The sequence below is a fragment of the Spermophilus citellus genome (assembly GCF_964194105.1).
Source record: "Spermophilus citellus genome assembly, chromosome: 4".
Lineage (NCBI taxonomy): Eukaryota > Metazoa > Chordata > Mammalia > Rodentia > Sciuridae > Spermophilus > Spermophilus citellus.
Genome location: NC_138185.1, coordinates 117,182,981 through 117,202,353, shown reverse-complemented (window position 1 = coordinate 117,202,353; position 19,373 = coordinate 117,182,981). Strand labels below are relative to the sequence as shown.

Below are 19,373 nucleotides of genomic sequence, written 5' to 3'. Positions count from 1 at the left end.
GAATAAATAATTTAAAAAAGGTAAAATCAGAAAAAGGGGGGGAAAAAAAGCTAAAAACTAGGCTCACCAGATGTAGCCGTCATTGGCAAAGGCCACAAAGCTAGGAGGCCCACTACAAAGCCAAACCTTGAGAAGTATCTGGGGAAATCTTAAATTCTAAAAGCAGGGGGTCAAACTTTTCTTGAAAACTTAAGGGTCAAAACCAAAACAAATGGGCTGGGATTGTGGCTCAGCGGTACAGCGCTTGCCTAGCACATGCGAGGTCCTGGGTTCAATCAGCACCACATTAAAAATAAATAAAAAAAATAAATGTATTGTGTCCATCTACAACAAAAAATAAGCAAACTGCAAGTATTTGTTCACTCAGTGAGGTCAGCAAACAATAAACCACCCAAGTCTCTACAGGGCATGGACTACAAAAAACACCTACATGAGGCTCTCAGAGGGCCATCAGGATCCTCAGAGGAGGGACTCCCCCCGCCCCCCTCAACACACCTGAAGTTCTCAATAGTCAACAGAAGGAAGGAATAACAGCTGCTTTCCAGCAGAGAAACAGCATATTATAAAACCATCCTGACATTCCCCTCAGGGGTCAGACCTCCTCAGAAGCAGTCTGTTAGGCCTAACGCAGGAACCAGGACTCATCAGGGCCACCTACTGGTGGCAGCAAAGGTCAAAGCTTCACAAAGGTAGAAGCACTATTTTCACTTGAAATAACCCTGGAATCTGTAGCCATATCCTTTAGCTTTGCATACCCTCAGTCAACTCAGCAAGAGGGGCAGTCACTTATCATTAGGAAGCAGCCCTCCTGGCTTTGTTCAAGACCTCAGCAGCAGAGGCCTCTCTTAGAGAAACTCTCTCTGGCCCAGCGGACTAGGCAATGTCCCCCACCCCGGAGAGAGTGCTTCAAGCTCAGAGCCCTTCAACCCTGCTACTAACCCAACTCACAAAATTAAGGGCTTGTCGCTACCCAGAACACCCTGGGGTTCCCCAGATGCTGTGGTCTCCCTCTGAGACCCAATTCCAACTGAAGCCTTTTTTTTTTTTCCAGTGAAACAAAAACGTCATCATTCTCATGTTAAGTCTTCTCACTGGGCAAAAGCCATTAACCAGATTATCTTAGCTGGCAAAAACATGTTTCTTCTACTTTTTCTTTGGAAACAAACAAACAAACACCTTCTACCTTTCTTGTGGAATACCTCTGCCTACAAGGCTCTTTGCCTGGCACCTCACTGGGGCACGCTGTCGACAAAGATCCTGGCCATGAAGTCCATTGGAAGCAGCTTCTGGCACGGACCTGCATCAGTAGAGGAGACAAGTCGTCCAGTCCTTGCCTCTTCCTGCTCAAGTTCTGGCAGCTAGAGCCTCATAGAGCCTCACAGCTGCTCTCAAGATGGCCCTTACCCCAGAACACACACTCATTCTGTCATTCCTGAATGCACAAACACATCACAGAGGGATCACACGGGCTGGGTCCAAGTATGAAGTGTGGCTCTTCCCTAGTCCCCTGAACAACTCCCCAAGGATGTGAAAGCTGCGTACTCCTCCTCACATTCAATCCACATTCATTTTCTCATCCACAGTATGCCTTCCAGTGACAGCGGTCTTCTAGTGCCTCCCACTTGGCTGCTCTCCTGGCAGAGTGACAAGTTGTTTTAAACTATCCTGTTCTTTAATGCCATCACTTGCTCATTCTGTCTTCTCCAGTTCTTCGCAGGCAGGGCCAGCACCATGTAGTGTTGGCTGGTGGAGCTGCACACAAGGTGTGCTGACTGTTCAGAGGAGGAGGGGTGGTGCCAAGAGGCTGAACCAGTGGCTGACACAAGTGCCTTGGGTGAGGGAACAAGTGAGAGAGACCTAGGATGACAGAAGAACAAATGCAAAGAGGGTGTCTGAACCCTGCCTCCTATCATGACAATCTTCTGCAATGTCATTTCCAGGCGAAGCCCCCTCTAAATGTGAAGAAATATTTCTGAATTAGTCAAAAAGCGAGAGTGACCTAAACCAAAGCTCAGTCCTTCTAGGCTGATGTCTACCTTACTGGCAACTCATAGGCTGCAGCTCCACCAGAAGCAACAAAAGAAGTCCAAGCTCTGATTTCTGAATCTGCTTTATTTCTCTGCATAAGGAACCCTGCACAGGCAATTCAAATTAAAACAAAATAAATATGTGAATATTCATGTAAAACTGTCCTTTCTAATGAACAATTATACACAATGTACAATTTCATGTTCACTGGGTGGGTTTACAAAAAGGTATCATTCCCAACTAAAAATGCACCAAAATGGTTCCATGCAAACCTATCAAAAGTGACCAAAAATATGGAGGGAAAAACCTGACTGAGAGGACTTTGCTTTTGTTTTGTTTTGTTTTTGTATAATCACAGAAAAATAAAAACATCTAATTTCTTTGTTAAATTTAGAGTAACTAAATGTGGCCACTGTTTATAATGTCGGTTTATGATCCTAAAACATCTATTTAGTTACCATAAAAGTATATCAACATCAAATTGGAAGTGAGCATTATTGAGAAAAAGGAGGGGGTGACAGCACCCACGGTCGTTCAGTAGTCAGTGTCAGAGCCCTCGGTGTTGTCCACGTTTCTTGAGAGCATGTAGTTGTCCATGTCGATCGAGCGGCAGTTGTTAATGGCATAGCGCAAGCGCTCAGCCATGACCAGCTGGCTGGAGTAGGGGGGCAGCCTCAGCTGGAAGAAGCACGTCTGTGAGGTAGGCAGACTGTCGTAAGGCTGTGGAGAGATAGACCCAGAGCCATGACTGTGGGCAGCAGGACGCCAGGAGGAGGAGGGGGGCTGCCCATTACCACCACCCCAAAGGCATATAGGCATCACTGCATGGACACTTCAAGTGAAAGGCAGAGACTAAGCCAAGGCAGAATAGGCACAGGCTCTGCCTTCCTGTAGCTCTGGAGGCTTTTGGTGAAGACACTTCCTTCCTCTTCTCACCTCCTCCAAGGCCCATTTGTGGAAAGCAACAATAAGCTCTGGCAGGACTGTTCGAGAAAACATACTTTGCACAGTGACTGGCATGGAGTAAGAGTGTAGCGAGATTCGTTCCTGTCCACCGAGAGGGGGCAGAACTGAAGCCAGCCGCAGGGATTCCTCAGCACAAAATGTGAAGTGAAAGGAGCAAGTGTGTGGTATAACTGGCTGTGGGAACCACCAGTGCCCCCTCCTTCTTTCCCTGTGCTCCCAGGGTGCATTCTACATTCTTCACTGGCCATCAATGCCAGCACTCAGCCCAGATGAGGGAGGAGCAGTTAAAGCCCAGTGCATACACTTAACTGATGGTGATGCAGTCATTTAAAATGATACTCATGACAACAGCAAACCAGAAGAGTGCTTGGAACAGATTATGAGATTTTTTAAAAAAAACAGAGAACACAAAAATTCTAGACACCTCATTCAAAAATGTGTATAACTGAGGCCAAGACTAGGAAGAATTATACAAAGGTGAAAATGGCTATTACTGGAGAGACAAGTATGTATGTTCCCTGTCCCTCCTGGCAAACAACAATTTTGCAAACTATCTATTAAGGTTGATAATGATGTGACACTGTAATAAATTTTTTTAAAAATTAAGTTTTACAAAAAGAATCTGCCCTCTCTTTCTTGCCCCGCCTCCTTTTGAAATTAGCTCTCTTCTCAGTCCCACACTCAGTTGGGCTGCATTTCAAAGCAGTGGGAGGTAGGTGGGGGCAGAGCCTAAATGTACCAGAGCCAGTGATGACAGAGAGCTCTAGTGCAGAAAAACTGAAAACAGCAAGGAAGGGAAGCACCACCAGATGGCTCTGATTACTTAAATGTGATACTGGAAAAATTATCTAAAAGCTACAAAGGAAATAGCCAAAGCGGTCAGTTTCTGAGGCTGACAACCCCCAGAGCTTATTGTTGCTTTCCACAAATGGGCCTTGGATTAGTGGTGGATTAACTCCTGGGGTGGCAGGAACAGCTCAGCAAGACAGATATAAGGCAAGGGTTGTTTTCAGACTGAATAGAAGGGAACCATTTCCTCCTCTCCACCACACTGAAGCAAGGAGACAGATTCACAACTTATAGATTCTGGCTAGTCAAGCAGAAAATTTATGGAAAGGTTCTTTTCATAACTGTTCCTGCATATGGCATCTCTGGTGAGCCTAGTCCAGGAGCAAAGTACAGGCCTGCAGCCTCAAAAAGCAACAGGAGAAGCACAGCTTTGGCTACAGCAACTTCCATGAACGGTTGCTGGAAAAACATCAGAAAGGTGAAACTGGAAGAAGGGCCTTCTGTAAAGAGATCCCACTTACCTTAACACTTCTGATCAAATACCATGTGCCCTGCTCAGAGACTGTCCGTTCCTACATAGGGAGGGCTTGGAAAGAGTGTGGTGGAGTCAGAGGGAACACCCACTCCCAGTTTAGTAAAATATGTGCTGGGCTCACAGGGTGTACCAAATGCTCGGGAGGCCAAGAGAAGGAGTTCTAACTAGTTCTGCCTTCAGACATGGAGCAGGGGCACATGAAAACATCTGGGAAGGCTTCCTGGGGAAGACAGCACAGGCATTGTACTTAATGGACAAATAAGTGCTTCCAAGCATACATGAAAAGCAGTGTGAAGGAGAACTTACTAAGGAGTCAACACAAAACCACAAAAGTTTAAAAACAGCATAGTCTTCTGGGGAGAAAGGAAAAGCAACCCATTTATGGCCAGAACACAGTAAGTGTAAAGAGGTGACTCTAGAAGGTGGGGAAAAGACCCCAGACTGTGGAGGTGTTTAAGGCAGCTAAGGCTGCTGGCATATATTCTCTAGTCAATGCAGAGGCCCCTGATAGGTCTGAAAGGAGAGTGGTGTGGTCAAATGGATGCTTGAGAAAGATGATTCTGACAGCAGCATGCACTTCAGACTCAAAGCCCTTTTATGCTAAGTAAGCCACCATCAAAAGTGCAGCTGTGTTGGGGCTCTGTGGGTGGGGCACTTCATTAGGCCCCAGAGAAGCAGCACCACTTGCCCCACAATGCACACCATACCAGGAAGTGCAGAGCATGTTAGTGCTGTTCCTGGTATCTTTGGGTCCCTACTGTGGCATACACACACCAGGCATACAAGTTCCACAATGAAAAAGCATAGAGAATAAGACACAGAGGCAACACGATAATCCTTCTGCCAAGTTTAGATTTAACTTGGAAAGATGCTGGAAGATTCAGGAAGGTTGTTGCTTGCAGTATGCTTTCTATTAGTTCTGTCAATTTAGAACTTTTCCACAAAAGCTAAGTGATGTTACTGAACAAGTTTTACTGCTTGATATTTTAAAAATCTAGATTTCACAAAGATTAAAGCCTAAATCAGCAGGCCTGTTGGTTTTCCAAACATGCAAGCAAAAAGCAAGAAATGCAGACAGACATTACAAAGGAAAGAAAACTAGCTCACTTACCCTATCAACCTTCATGATTTGAAACCTCTGAGAAATGTCAGCAGTGTTGGCTGGAAGTCGAGAGCGTCCAGACACGAACCGCATGAAGAGCACCCGCTCCTCGTTGGAGAACTCCTCCAGCGTGTGCCAGAACCACTGCACCAGCTGGTGCTGCTCATCCACCTCACGGTACCGCACCACCTTCTTCAAGACCTCAACAGAGATCTCGGGCATCCCGCACACCATCTGTTCCAGCTGCTTCGCTGTGAGAAGGGACAGCAGTGGCACGGGGACAATCCAGGACATCCCTTCTCGGACTGCAGCCACCTGCTCCCGAGAGAGGGTGTTCATTTTAACATGTGTATGTGTGAGAAGACATGTGCCCACGGTGACCCAACTGGGCTGGGCACTGCTGCCTGTTCATCTGCCCCCTAGACCCTGAGGCCTGTGAACAGGACCACCCTTGTTAGAGCCTGCCCTGCTCTGGGACTCTATACTTCTTCTTAGGAACCTGCCTCCTTCTCCCCACAAAACCCAGCATACTCCCAATAGCCACTTACTCATATTCCTGGTCACACATGGCTGTATGGTGTTAAACTGTGCTATGTGTGGGCGTTGAATTTCATCAACAAAAGAAGCTCTTAAAAGACTCATGTAGCTGTACGCTAATTTGTAATATATACATCATACAAATACACACACACATATATATATATATATATATATATATAAACCTTTGTGTGTGTGTGCGTGTGTTTTTGTGTGTGCTACTAGGGATCAAACCCAGGGACTCATGCATGCTAAGCAAGCACTCTATCACTGAGCTATATCCCAAGTCTTTTTTCATTTTATTTGGAGACATGGTCTTGCTACATTGTCCAGACTGGCCTCCAACTTGTCATCCTTTTACCTTAGCCTCCTGAGTCATTGGGATTATAGTTGTCCCCCACTTCACCCAGCTGTATTGTTCTTTTGAAAATACTTATATCCTATCTAGGTGTGGTGGTACATGACTGTATTCCCAGTAACTCAGCAGGTTGAGGCAGGAGAATCACAAGCTCAAGGCCAGCCTTGGCAACTTATTGAGACCCTATCTCAAAGCAAAATGAAGGTGCAGGGCACACCTGTAATCCCAGCAACTCAGGTGGCAGAGGCAGGAGGATCATAAGTTCAAAGCCAGCCTCAGCAAGGCCTTGTTTCTAAATAAAATACAAAAGAGGGCTGGGATGTGGCTCAGTGGTTAAGCACCCCTGGTACCAAGAAAGAAAGAAAAAAGAAAAGGGGTATGGATGTAGCTCAGTGGTAGAATGTTCCCAGGTTCAATCCCTTACACTACCAAAAGGAAAAAAAAATAGTTATATACTTCTTATAAAAATTATTTGTGCTCACTGTTAAGAAGAAAAGCACAAAGAATAAAATAAATATAGGAAGTTGATAAAGACAAAGAATTTAGTTGGGAACCTTGAATTCTAAATCCCAGATCTACTACTTGCTAACTCTATCATTTTAATCTTGTCATGTAAAAAGTGAGACAATACTGTTACCAACATGACTCTAATGAAGGTTTAAACTACATGGAAGCCTTGTGGCTCATACTAATGTTTATGTAATCATACCATTTTGGTTCTCTCAGCACAGTGCTGAGCATGGTCTGGCTAGGCAAGGCCAAGGAAGAAGTTGCCAGGGTCTGCCCCAAATGTCTGCTTAGAAAAATGTCTCCTTTAAGGTTGTACAGTAGTGTGTACCCTAAACACAACTCTTTATAGTTCAGGGTCTGTTTCATATACTCTTCTCTTTTCCAACTGAAAATCACCACCAATAAACAACAAAACTTCTAAGAATGTGAATAGGAACCACATGTTGGGGAAGGCCCTAGGGTTATAATGGTACTGGGATTGTTGTGCCCAGGACTGAGGAACAGGGATTGGCAGTGGTGGCCATCTACAAGAAATATCCTAAGCCAAAGCATGTCAAACCAAGCAGTCATGCCTGGTACCATACAAAATAAAAACTGGAAAAAATAATACTAAGAGATGGGGCTGGTTGCCTGGAGGTGGCAGGGGGATAACTGGGGACAATTATGGGAAGACATTCAGTTCCAAGAGATGAAGTGGAAAAGGCCTTATTACTGAGAAAAAGAGAAGGAAAAGGCCAGGGCATGGCAGAACATGGCTGAAAGGAAGTGGAACATCAATCTGACCCTCAGAGGAAGGGCTAGTGGAAGAACCTAGACAACTAGAGTGAAGCCTGGCTCGGGATCCCAGCTCTGCTATGGGCCCACCACCTCTTTTCTGATTTGTCCTTTCTTTTGTGAAACAGCAATAGTAATTCTTAGTTCACAGAGTAACCATGGGAAAAACTACACACACACAAAAAGGGTGTCTGGCACCATGCCTGGTGTGGAGGTAATCAATATATTTTTAGTGAGTTATTCTCTGAAGATTAAAAAATTCACAAACCAAAGATAAAACCTAAGTCCTAGCTATGTAAACAGCATCACTGACAGAATCCACCTTCAGTAAGCTAAGAGAAATACTTTTCTGACTGGACTTGGCCCAAAGCCAAAGTCAAAGCAGCAGCCAGGTTAAAGGGTATGGAATATGTATACTTCAAATTACTAAACCTTGACGGCCACAGAGCTTGGGTCCAGTTCTCATGAAGACCCCAATATATTCTGAAAATAAGTATTACTGAAATGGTTATTAATGATTATGTTACCAAAAAAACCATTCTTGGGCACAGTATTCATTTCTATGGTTACTCTTTCATACTCCCATCATTTATTAAATGCTTACTTATGTATAGGAACAGAAAAAAGACAAATGAAATATAAAACACATTCTTCATTCAAAGTCTTAAATAAAAAAATAAAGAAATAAGACCTAAACTCTATGGTTTAGTTCTTAGACCATCACGTAGAAGTATGTGGTATATCTTAAGAGATTTCAAAGTACAGAAAAAAGTCTTACAGATTAGGGACCTAGAGGAAAGCAAATCTTGGAGGAAATAAATTCCTAGCTGGGGCATAAAGGATTGCAGAGAAGAGGGAAAGAGGCATGCTATGGGATTGTAAGACTAGTGTTTAGGGGTTGACTGATCCAGCCAGAATTGGGGGCACAGGGGCTGGGGTGGGAAGCAGTGGATATGTAGATACACTAAACTGAGGAAGAGTGAAAAGACAAGGTTTGAATGACAGGGTTTTAAAAGCTTGGCCTCACTCCAACCAATGACCAATTCAGAGCTGATTGAAGGCCTTCAGTAAGGAGATAGGAGACCCACAGATTGGGCCTGAGAATTCTCTGAATATGGTCTGAAACACAGGTACAAATACATCAAAGCAGTAAATACATATGCCCCAATATGGTAGTGACCCATCAGCTCTCATTCAAAGATAAACCCAAGCATTCATATGCTCCTCCTGCAAGATTTCAGCTCACCTGCCGGTCCATCTCATGAAGTCTATATTCAATGGCCCTCTCCACATACTCCTTCCTATTGGAAAATGTGAGTGGGATACTATTTCCACCAGGGATTATAGGAACCATTTTGCCATCAGCACTCTGGCCAACAAAAGAATCAAGAGGAATCATCTAAAAATAGAAAAATAAAAATAATTTTATTACTTGGCAAATATGTCAACAAAAAGTATGTCACAAGTGCCAGGCGTGGTGGCACATGCCCGTAATACCAGAAGCTCAGGAAGCTGAGGCAGTAGGATTGCAAGTTCAAAGCCAGCATCAGCAAAAGTGAGGTGCTAAGCAACTCAGTGAGACCCTGTCTCTAAATAAAATACAAAATAGGGCTGGGGATGTGGCTCAGTGGTCAAATGCCCCTTAGTTCAATCCCCAGTACCAAAAAAAAAAAAAAAAAAGTATGTCACAGATATATATTGCACAACAGTAATAGTCAAGATTTTTAAGGATAATAACAAAGCAAACAAGATAGGTCTGACTGATCAGGCTACTTAATCAGCAAGAATGTGATGACTCATCTGGCTATAGTTAAAATAAAGTCAAATCTCTCTGCCTCAAACCAGGTGTGTTGGACCTGATCAACCAGGCCTCTCTCTCCACCTTGGTCCCCTTGGTTCTCTACTCTCATAGACAAAAAATACATTAAAGTGGAAGGAGCAGAAGCTGGGGGCTGGAGCCAACTCTACTCTTAGCAGCTATTGAGACTGCTGGGGTTGAGCTGCTAAGAGCAGCCATGGGGCCAGCCTGACATCAAGAGGAGGACTATACTTGGTTCTACACAGAAAACACTAGTCTGTGTATATAGTAAGTTAACACCAGCAGAAACATGACAGGCCAGTATTCACCTCATGGAAACTTTCCTCAGTAATGCCACTGTCTTCAATGTGAAGAATGCTGTTGAGGGTCTGCACGTAGAGCAGATCCACCTCCTCCAGGTCCTCCAGGGTGAGCGGGACACAGCACAGCTGCTTCCACACCAGAGGGGCCAAGTGGAGGTCCAGAGGTTTCTTTGTACGAATAGCAACTCCCATTAAAATTCCCAAGAACTTAAACTGCATTAAGTGTTCATCGAGACAAGCAGAAGGGTTAAATAGGAACCTAAAGAAGAGAGGAAAAATTTAAAATTCCAACAGAAATTTCAAACAGCAGCTCCAACATTAGATTAGATCTATGTTGTTGAATATAGTAGTCATTAACTACATGTGACTATTTAAATTCACTAAATATCATAAACATAGAAGGGAGATCAGGAGAACAGAAGAAGAGGAGGAGAAAAGGGAAAGGGAAGGTCCTGGGGAATGAAACTGACCAAATTATATTATTATGTGCAGGTACAAATATGTAATGATGAATTCCATTATTATGTGTAATTCTAATGCACTAATAAAAATAAAAAGAAATAACAAATTAGTAAATGAAATTTAAGATTCAGTTCTTTTTAGCAAGTCTAACCACTTTTGAGTACTCAACAGAAACACATGAAAAAAGGCTACTGTTGTAGACAGCATGGGGACCATATTTTTAGTTATTTTTAGAACAACTATAAAAGGGTAAAGTAAATAGCCTTGTAATCCTTGGCCTACCTGCTCCAGAATGCCCTACTTCCTATAATCATTTCACTTATTATTTACAAGTCAATGAAGTAGGATTCAAAATTTTAAATTTTGCATTCATAAGGATAGACTGCAATTGCAAAATACTAAGCTCTGTGACTTGATAGTATAATAAAGCTTTTTGATGACTGCAAAAAATTCAATAAAGGGAAATCATGTAAGCCTTCAGAAACATAAAATAAGTCAGGTTTTATAATCAAATCTAAATTACCTTTCTCCTCTGTATTACCATTGAGTTGGTCCCATAATTAAATACCAAGTCATGGTGAAATGTCTGTCTCCTTATCTGATGAGGGGATAATGAAAGTATCTAGTCTTTAGGGTTATAATGATTCAATGGGATAATACATGTGAAGCACTTAGAACAGTGCCAGGTACATAGGAAGCTCTCAATAAATGTGAGCCATTGTTGTTATTTTTGACATTCAATAAATACTTGCTGACCGCCTTACCTATCCCTATTATAACCCACTTCTGCGGTGGCATTAGGAGATGGTATAAGAAGGTCAACTATCCCAGTTTCAAGTTCCTATAGAGGAAAGAAAAATATTTTGTTAAGAAATAATAATCAAATGCATCAAGAGAACATGAATTATATTCAAGATCATCCTGAAAAAAAGAATATTTTGAGGAATTTATAATGCTATGTGACAGTCAGCCATCTCTATACTTAATTTTCTGGTTTTCGTTTTAAATAAAATTAGAAAATCTTCCATGTGGAAAATCTCTCTCAGTTTCAAGAACTAGGATGAGAAAGTCCATCTAGTGTCTGTGAGCACAATGTGCTAAAAATTTCAAATAGACTCAATAAATGATACCCAAGTTTTATTCTAGTCATAGGATTTATCAGAAAAATCCCAATATTAGACAAAGCTGATCTAGAAGAAAAGCTGCCAGTGTGGCTCCTAAAATGGGAACTGGCTTAAACACTTAACACCTATTTTTCTAATTCCCCTGGATCCTGGCAATTCTACTTTGCTCTAAAAGCACCAGAATAAATCAGAAAGCACATGGGTGGTCCCAGATTTGTTTGTTATACAAAGGTACTTATGAGTCATTGTTGTTTCCTCTGCCAATATTATAGCATAACAGATGGTGAGTCATTGGTAGATGGTGAAGCATTAACACTTATTGCAGTAAGGTATCTTCAAGAAGCATTTCCCAAATCCTTGCTTAATATATCTGTCCAGCACTAACAGTATAACTTTATATGAGGCTCACAAATGCATTCTTGCTACATTTATAAAAACATGCTTGACAGAGTGATCACTGGAAACAGTAAGAGAACCACTAACGGAGTGGGCAACTTGGCAGGGACACTGCATGGACACACCTGGCACATCTCTGTGATGGTGTCATCAAACACTCCTCCAGCATCATCAGCCCCTTCTCCGACCAGCTTAACCTTCCATGCTCGGGAGGGCAAACGGAGGTCTGAAGCATTCAGCTTAACCACTTGTCTTGCTATTTGAACGAAGATGGGCTTACATTTCCGTCCTCTTTTTTAAAAAAAAAGGCAGAAGGGAATGAAATATGACTCCCCAACTTCCCCAGATCATCACAAAGATCCCTGATGGTATCTGCCCATCAGTCTATGAACATGTATGCTTGACAGCAGCCCCAAACTGTGCTGTGTCCATTGTGACCCCCCTCAGGAACTAACATATTACTACTACCCTTTATAAGTGAGGAAACTAAGCCTCACAGAGATGAGTTAGTAGTAACATTTATCTAAAAAAATTCCAACTAGTTAGTGAATTACACACACATATGCCAACCTGGTTGATATTCTCTTCACAGTAATTTGCGGTCCATAGTTTTTGCCTTGAACCATGGTTTTTCCTATGGAGCGCACCATTGGAAGAGTGTAGACTCTTGGAGCTAACAAAGGCCGCAGCTGTCCCTGTACAATGCCCCAAGTTCCAGCATTATAATGAGATGTGCTATTCTGTAACAAAAAATAAGGTAATCAGAAATGATGTCTTATTTCTCATTTTTAGAACATAAATTCTTTTTGAAATGCAGTTTAAAAACATAAACCTGGGTATTAGTAACTGTAAGTGCCTTTTCAAACATTTTTTCTGATAAAATATTATGATTAGCATTTTTAAAAAAACTTAGAAACTACAGAATAGCACACAAATAAATGTGTAAATCATACATAATCCTTCCAAATAACCCCACTGCCACTATTTCTTCCCAGTTCCATACGTGTTTACTTTTCTCACTTAACATTTCTCTACCTATATACAACCTATATACAAACAGTCCGTTTAGTGCTATACAGTATTCTGTTGATTGGCTGATTACTTTTAACAGTGATCTGTCAAACCTCTCATATGTGCTCTAACACTGGTCACCCAAAGGTTTCTGACTAATAGTTTTACAAACTGATACACATTTTGGCAGACATGCCTATATATTAAATAAAGTCAGCTTTCTTTCCTTTCTTTCTAAATTAGTGAACAGACAAATCAGCCAAATTTACTCTATTTCCCCCACTTTCCCTCCACAGGACCAGAATGCTCATTCATAAGGAAAGAAAGAAGTCTGCTAAACTTCTTAGATTTCATTTTATACAACTTTGACCATGGCCCAATAGCTTTGTGCACTTAAGTTATCCACTTGACTTTGTAGAAAATATATGACATGCTTAATCATTCATACTTCCTCAAGTTGTGGACAAACCAAACACAGAGGGAAAGCCACTTTGTGTCTAGCAGCACAACCACCAATATCTGGACTATTCTTAATAAACTATTCCTAATAAACCAGCCACAAAATGGGACTAGAATTGTTGTCTTTTCTGCTTCTTTTGGATTAAAGAGTAAAGGAAGTATTAGCCATGTCATAATTTCCAAAGGCCAAAAGAAAGGTTCTGCCAAGCCCATCATGGGCATTGCTTTCCCATCTAGCATGTTACCTGGTTGTTAGGGCTGAGATTCAGTAGCCTCCAGGATGAGTACATGAGGTCCGAGAAGTGGTAAAGCAGCCGGAGCCTGGCCCGCACAGTGTGGATGCTCACCTCTCTCAGGGCCCCATATTGCGGGGGCACTGCATCAGGAAGGCCCAGCTGCAGAGGTACTGACACACCTGCCCGGAGAGCAAACAAGCACATAAAGGAAAATGCATTGCTTTTATTTTCAGTATTTTGAAAATTTTCAAATGCACAGAGAACTTGAGATAATTATGCAATGGATAACCATTTTCACTACCTAAATTCTATAATTAGTATTTTGCTATATTTGCTTTTTCATCTATGTATCTATTCCTCTATTCATTAATTCACCTTAATTTTTTTGATCCACTTATGTTGGTTTTTAAAACTTTAAAAATCTTATTATTATGGAAACCTGATCTTCTGAAATTTAGGTTCCGAATGAATAATGGAACTTAGTTCTAAAGGTAGGAAAGAAGGAGGGCAGGAGGAAGTCAAATTCTTCCTTTCTTGTTCAATGATTGTCATCTTCATAATAATGAAGGATACAGATGAAGACCAGGTAGGCAGTACTGGAAAAAGGAAATGGGCAAGGTGGCACAGCTATGTCCACCTCTCACACTCCCTTGGGATCTCAGAGAAAATGCCCTTGACAGAATAAAAGGCTACATGATTCATGAAGGTTTTTCATTACACAAAGGAAATTATAGGACTGCATCCTCACCTACCCCCTTATGAATGCACATAAAGGACTAAAAACAAGATACTCAACTTACTTGAGTTTCCTGTACATTAAGATTTGTACAGCTTGATCCCCAGAGGTATTATTACTCCTCTTAATAAAGGCTAACATTTCTTGGATACTTTCTATGTACCTGGCACTATTCTCTCATCTTTACATGAATTGGTTCATTTACTCCAATAGCTCTTTGCAATAGGCGCTATATTACAGATAAGAAATAGGCTCAAGATTACTCAGATCATGTGTGCTGGAGCCAGGACTTAGACCTTGCAATGTGGCCCCTGACCTGAAAGGGAAGTAAATCCTCTGGAAGCTGAAAGTTTCTGAGGACTGGTCAGTGCAAGGCAGCACTGATCACTCTGGATTCTGTTAACTAGAAACCATCTCCTACTTGTTTATAATCTACTTTGCAGTCAGCCCCACCTTGATCTTAGGGTATTTAAGAGAGAACAATCTCTATGAGAAGTCTTCCCCAAGGACCTGTGGCCAAGAGGTAGAGAGATTAGCAAAAAGAGAAGAGAGTTTTATGCTCTTAGGCACAAAGTTGCTTATGAAATTCTAGTGCCATAGACACCAAAGGATAGTAGAAACAAAAAGCCTGGGGGCCTGAATAAGAAACAACCCAAATATGAAGACATGTGTAAGAAAGATAAAGTACAATTAAGGTAATGACTCATTTATGCGGGATGAAAGAATGGATCTAACCAGAAAGTGCCCACAGTTGGCTGTTTTTTTGATTGTCAATGGACCTTTATTTTTATTTATTTATTTACATGAAGTGCTGAGAATCAAACTCAGTGCCTCACACATGCTGCAAGCACTCTACTACTGAACTACAACCTCAGCCCCCATAGTTGGTTGTTAAGCACACAAATACACTTTATATTTTAAAGACTTTTTGTAGATCTGTAAGGATTTTATAATAAAATAAAACAAACAACAAAACAAAAACTTAAAACATGCCCACCAGTCCTGCTACACAATGGAGTAAAATGACAGCAACTGGATTTGCTGGGCCATCATGTTTCAAATGGTTAATTGGGTTTTTAATCTTTATTTCTAAAGGTGAGCCTTAGGAAGCTATTTGTCACGTTTTTATATGTAAAAAAAAAATTCTCAGTTGCCTCTCTAAAATCAGAAATTTTTGTTTGCCTAAGTGATGTTTTCTTTTGGAGCTATAGAAAAGAACAGCTTCATACTGAAATCAGCAAGAGAAAGGCCAGCTGTGAAGTATTTATGGTTCTGGTAGCACAAAAAAATGCTCTAGTTGTAAGGGAGAAGGCTTGCTTAATGGTGGCAGACAGATGCCGGATTTAGCCTGGGACTGGCAAATAAACACAGCAACGGGGGTATTGCTGAAAGAGCAGCTGCAGAAGCATGGCCATTATGTCCCTCACCTGGTGCTCTTGGTGGGACAGGTGGTGCTGTCCATGCAGCACTGTGGCAACGGCCAGCTGAGATCTGCCGAATGTTTTTCCCTTGCAGAACTGTTACCAGAGTTGGTTCTCGAACGTGGTTGGTATGGCCGAGGCCAAGCTGAGAGTAAATAATAAATATACAGAGATTCAATTAGAAAGAGGAAGATTAAGAAATTAAGATGATGAAATTTGCTAAATGATGAAATTTGCTAATATCACACCAAGCACCAACATTAATAAAATAAATTCTGATTTTTCTCTATCATAACATTTCTCATAGCACAAAATGTTTCCTAAAAACTAAGCTGCAAGTAGGCCATTCCAAACCTTGTAGATTAGTCATAAGGACTGAATACATTCATGGATTCCATTTCTGGAAAGGGAATGTGTAGAAGAATGATTTGTATAGCTTTTACTTAAAACACATTGATGTCTGTGTAACAATAAACATATACAAAATACATGGATCTCCAGATATCTGTTCTTAGGACCTAATGAGAGCACCAGTGTTATAGTAGCTAAGCCACTCAATACGAGTATGGAGGATCACATGGAGGCCTGGCTAGGGAATTCCCAAAGGTGTCTTCAACATTAGCTCTCTCCTCATTAAGACAACTTGTAATCAATGATGAGCAGCTTTCTCACCTGCTAATGCAGAGATAAGGAGACCAGAAGGGCCAAATGGAGGCTACTATGAATAATACTAGACCTTGAACTTTAGGTTCTTGGTTCTAAGGGGAATGAAATCCAGAGAGGATCTATGGAGAGAGAAGAGGTGGTCCTGCACGTGGGGCTGAAAGCCAATGATGTAGCAAGCATCTTAAACATCTCCTACCTAGGTTTCTTTCTGCTCCACCTATAGAAGGAAGTGGAGCTGAACACATTAACTTTGAGTCTTTTCTCAATCTCTCAGAGATTCAGTTTACACTCGTGAATAATGAGGATGATAAGACATCCTCCCATACTTTATATACTGTCACATTATAAAACATAAAATTATTATTGTCTCATTCTTTCCTTTTTGGGGATCAACTCATGTTCCCAGGACCTGGACCTAATCTCATGTATTACTGTAGCAATGATGATGATAGCAAATATTTATACAGTGCTACATATTATGTGCCAGGCACTTATCAGTGTGTGCAGACACACATACATGTGTGTGCTCAATTAATACCATTAATCACTCCACTAACTCTGCTATCCTGCCAGATATTTGTTGTTGTTTTCTGCAGTACTGAAGATGGAAACCAGAGATACCCGACCACTGAGTTATACCCCCAGTCCTTTTGTATTTATGAGATGGGGTCTCCCTAAGCTGCTCAAGCTGTCCTCAAACTTGTGATCCTCCTGCTTCAGTCTCCTGATTTACTGGAATTATAGACCTGGCTGCTGTTAACACGTGTGTCTGTCTATCTATTTGTCTGTTTATACTAGAAATTGAACCCAGGGGCTCTTTACCACTGAGTTACATTCCCAGTCATTTATATTTTTTATTTTGAGAAAGGGTCTCACTAAGTTGCTGAAGCTGGCCACCACACCTAACCTGTTGTTGTTTTTAAAACAATGGTATAATACTTCATTTGCTGCAATCAAGAGAGAGAGAGAGAGAGAGAGAGAGAGATGCATAACTAGACACAAAATGATCAGTCCTATGACAAAGGGATGTGCCTGGAGCATTGTAGTAATTACTCTGAATTTCTTATCATATCCCTTTCCCAAATGAAGAATGTTGTCAGATTTCTAGAATAGAGATAGCAGCAAGCAAGATATTTACCTGCCCTTCTGAATTACTCCCCCAGGCATATACATCTCCAGTTGATGCCAAAGCAAGTGTGTGTTCAGCTCCAACTGCCACATCTTCAATCACTACTCCAGCCAGGACAGGGATTTGCTGTGGCCGATTATGATTGCGGGCACGTCCCTCAGGCAAGCCTATCAAGCGATCTGAAAAAATAAGAGGAAGTGTTATGGATGACACATCAAAGTCCTTTTCCATTTTCTAGTCAGTCATTTAACTTCTTATGATGGAACAGCAATAATATATAACTCATTAGGGCAAAAGCTGCTATTCTGACAAAATACACCAGATTCTAAGCAAATAAAACGTTTGAAGCTATTTCTTTATAAAATTCTATAGACCCCTTATTAATAAAAATAAAAAATTAAATCTAAATCAGTAGCTTATTTCAAACCAAGAGGTTCTTTAGTATCCTCATGTTTGAATGGACTGGCACATAGTTAAAAAAATGCCTTCAAGTTTCTTCCTTTTTAAAAAAGATGTCATTCAATCTGTCTTTTTCTTACATTTCCATCCAACTTCTCTCTTCACTTTGCCTAATTTCTAACAAGTGGCCAATCTCTGCTGCTCAGTGTCCTCTAGGCTCATTTGGCATGACCGCCTCTGGCAGCCTAACTTCCACTCTCCATGGTGCTCTGAAACCGTACTCTCAAAGCCATGAGTTGGATCCTCATTGCCAAACACAGAGACCGCTTCTCAGGGTCCAGCCTATGGGAACTCCATATAACCTTCTGAAAATAGCCTGAGCTTCTTCTGCCCCTCAGAGAGTCCACACTACCCTGGCTCACCAGCTACCTCTCTTACTACTCCTTTCAAATCCAACTTCCCCGAGTCCTCATTCTGTGCTCACATGCCTCACAATTTTACTATTTTCCCCCAGTCTACACTGTCTCCTTGGATTTCTTAGATCCTACTAAGAAGGCTTTAACAACTACCATTATTTAATTATGTTCTCAACCTACACCTCTATAACTAATCTTTCTGGACTTCTAGATTTAATTACCTGCTAGATATTTGCATACATGTATCTAGGACAGAAGGCCCCCATTCAACATGACTAAAACTTACCTCCTTACCTCCCTTTCCCCACAAACCAATTTATTTCTCAAGTCAGTGGAATCAGTGTTCTCTCAACACCAAAAACTTTCAGTCATGGTGTACTTATTCCTCTCTCACAGCTGCCTACCAAACCCCTCAGTCACAACAAGTTAGCAACAGATCTCACTTAAGAAAGTGAACCAGTTGCCAAGGAATCCCACTTGGAAAGCTTGAGTTGTGAATCTGAGTGTCTACGAATTCTTCAGTTGTGAAGCCTGAGTGTCTACGAATTCTTCACTACCTAAGATCTGCAGCCCCAATCCCTGGAAGGGATGAGGAGTGAGGGAAGAGCACTGGTGGTCTAGGCACTATTTGTGTCAGCATGGCAAAGGTGTTAGAAAAGAGGAAAGGAGAGACCTGGGAAGGGACACTTCTAGCAAGAGTGAAGGCTCTGGCATGAGAAGCTTTAATGCAAGATTAGACATTAGAACTTGATCCTACCTTATCTTCTTGTGAAGAGGGAAGAAAGAAACTGATATTTTTTAAGTGTATATTTATTCCAATAGCGAAAGTACCATTTTGGCTTATGCTCATCACTTTACAGTAGAAAAGGGATATAGTGAAAGATAGTGGTCAGAATAGCTCTTTGGATAGACTGTCCTTTAAAAAAAGTTAAACAGGAGCAGAAAGTAGCAAGTGAATGAGGGTCACAGTGTGTATTCAACATTCAGATCACCTTCTATACAAGGAGAAGGCAAATGTCTCTATAATATGTGTATACACAAAACAAGCAATATAAGCTGAAAAACACCTTACCTTGACCAAAGGTATACACATGACCATCCTTGGTCAAAGCAACAGAAAACTGAGTTCCACAAGCAACCTTTTTAATTCCAATTCCACAGAGGACATCAACTTTCTGCAAAATAAGTGTAAGGCACA

General features: G+C 41.4%; 1 protein-coding gene across 6 annotated transcripts in view; it reads right to left on the bottom strand.

The window, feature by feature from the left end:
* Positions 1-2,092: 2,092 nt before the first annotated feature.
* Positions 2,093-19,373, bottom strand: part of HERC1 (HECT and RLD domain containing E3 ubiquitin protein ligase family member 1) — a 189,991-nt gene continuing 172,710 nt past the window's right edge. For all 6 annotated transcript variants that reach the window (XM_081288631.1, XM_081288634.1, XM_081288635.1 and 3 more), the window contains exons 68-78: positions 19,248-19,350; positions 17,370-17,539; positions 15,572-15,710; positions 13,418-13,587; positions 12,273-12,442; positions 11,828-11,993; positions 10,947-11,023; positions 9,727-9,979; positions 8,846-8,998; positions 5,430-5,735; positions 2,093-2,748 (exon numbers count right to left, since the gene is read on the bottom strand). In XM_081288631.1, the coding sequence (XP_081144757.1) occupies positions 2,563-2,748; positions 5,430-5,735; positions 8,846-8,998; positions 9,727-9,979; positions 10,947-11,023; positions 11,828-11,993; positions 12,273-12,442; positions 13,418-13,587; positions 15,572-15,710; positions 17,370-17,539; positions 19,248-19,350 (1,893 nt within the window). In that variant the 3' untranslated portion in view covers positions 2,093-2,562. The remainder of the gene's footprint in view (positions 2,749-5,429; positions 5,736-8,845; positions 8,999-9,726; positions 9,980-10,946; positions 11,024-11,827; positions 11,994-12,272; positions 12,443-13,417; positions 13,588-15,571; positions 15,711-17,369; positions 17,540-19,247; positions 19,351-19,373) is intronic.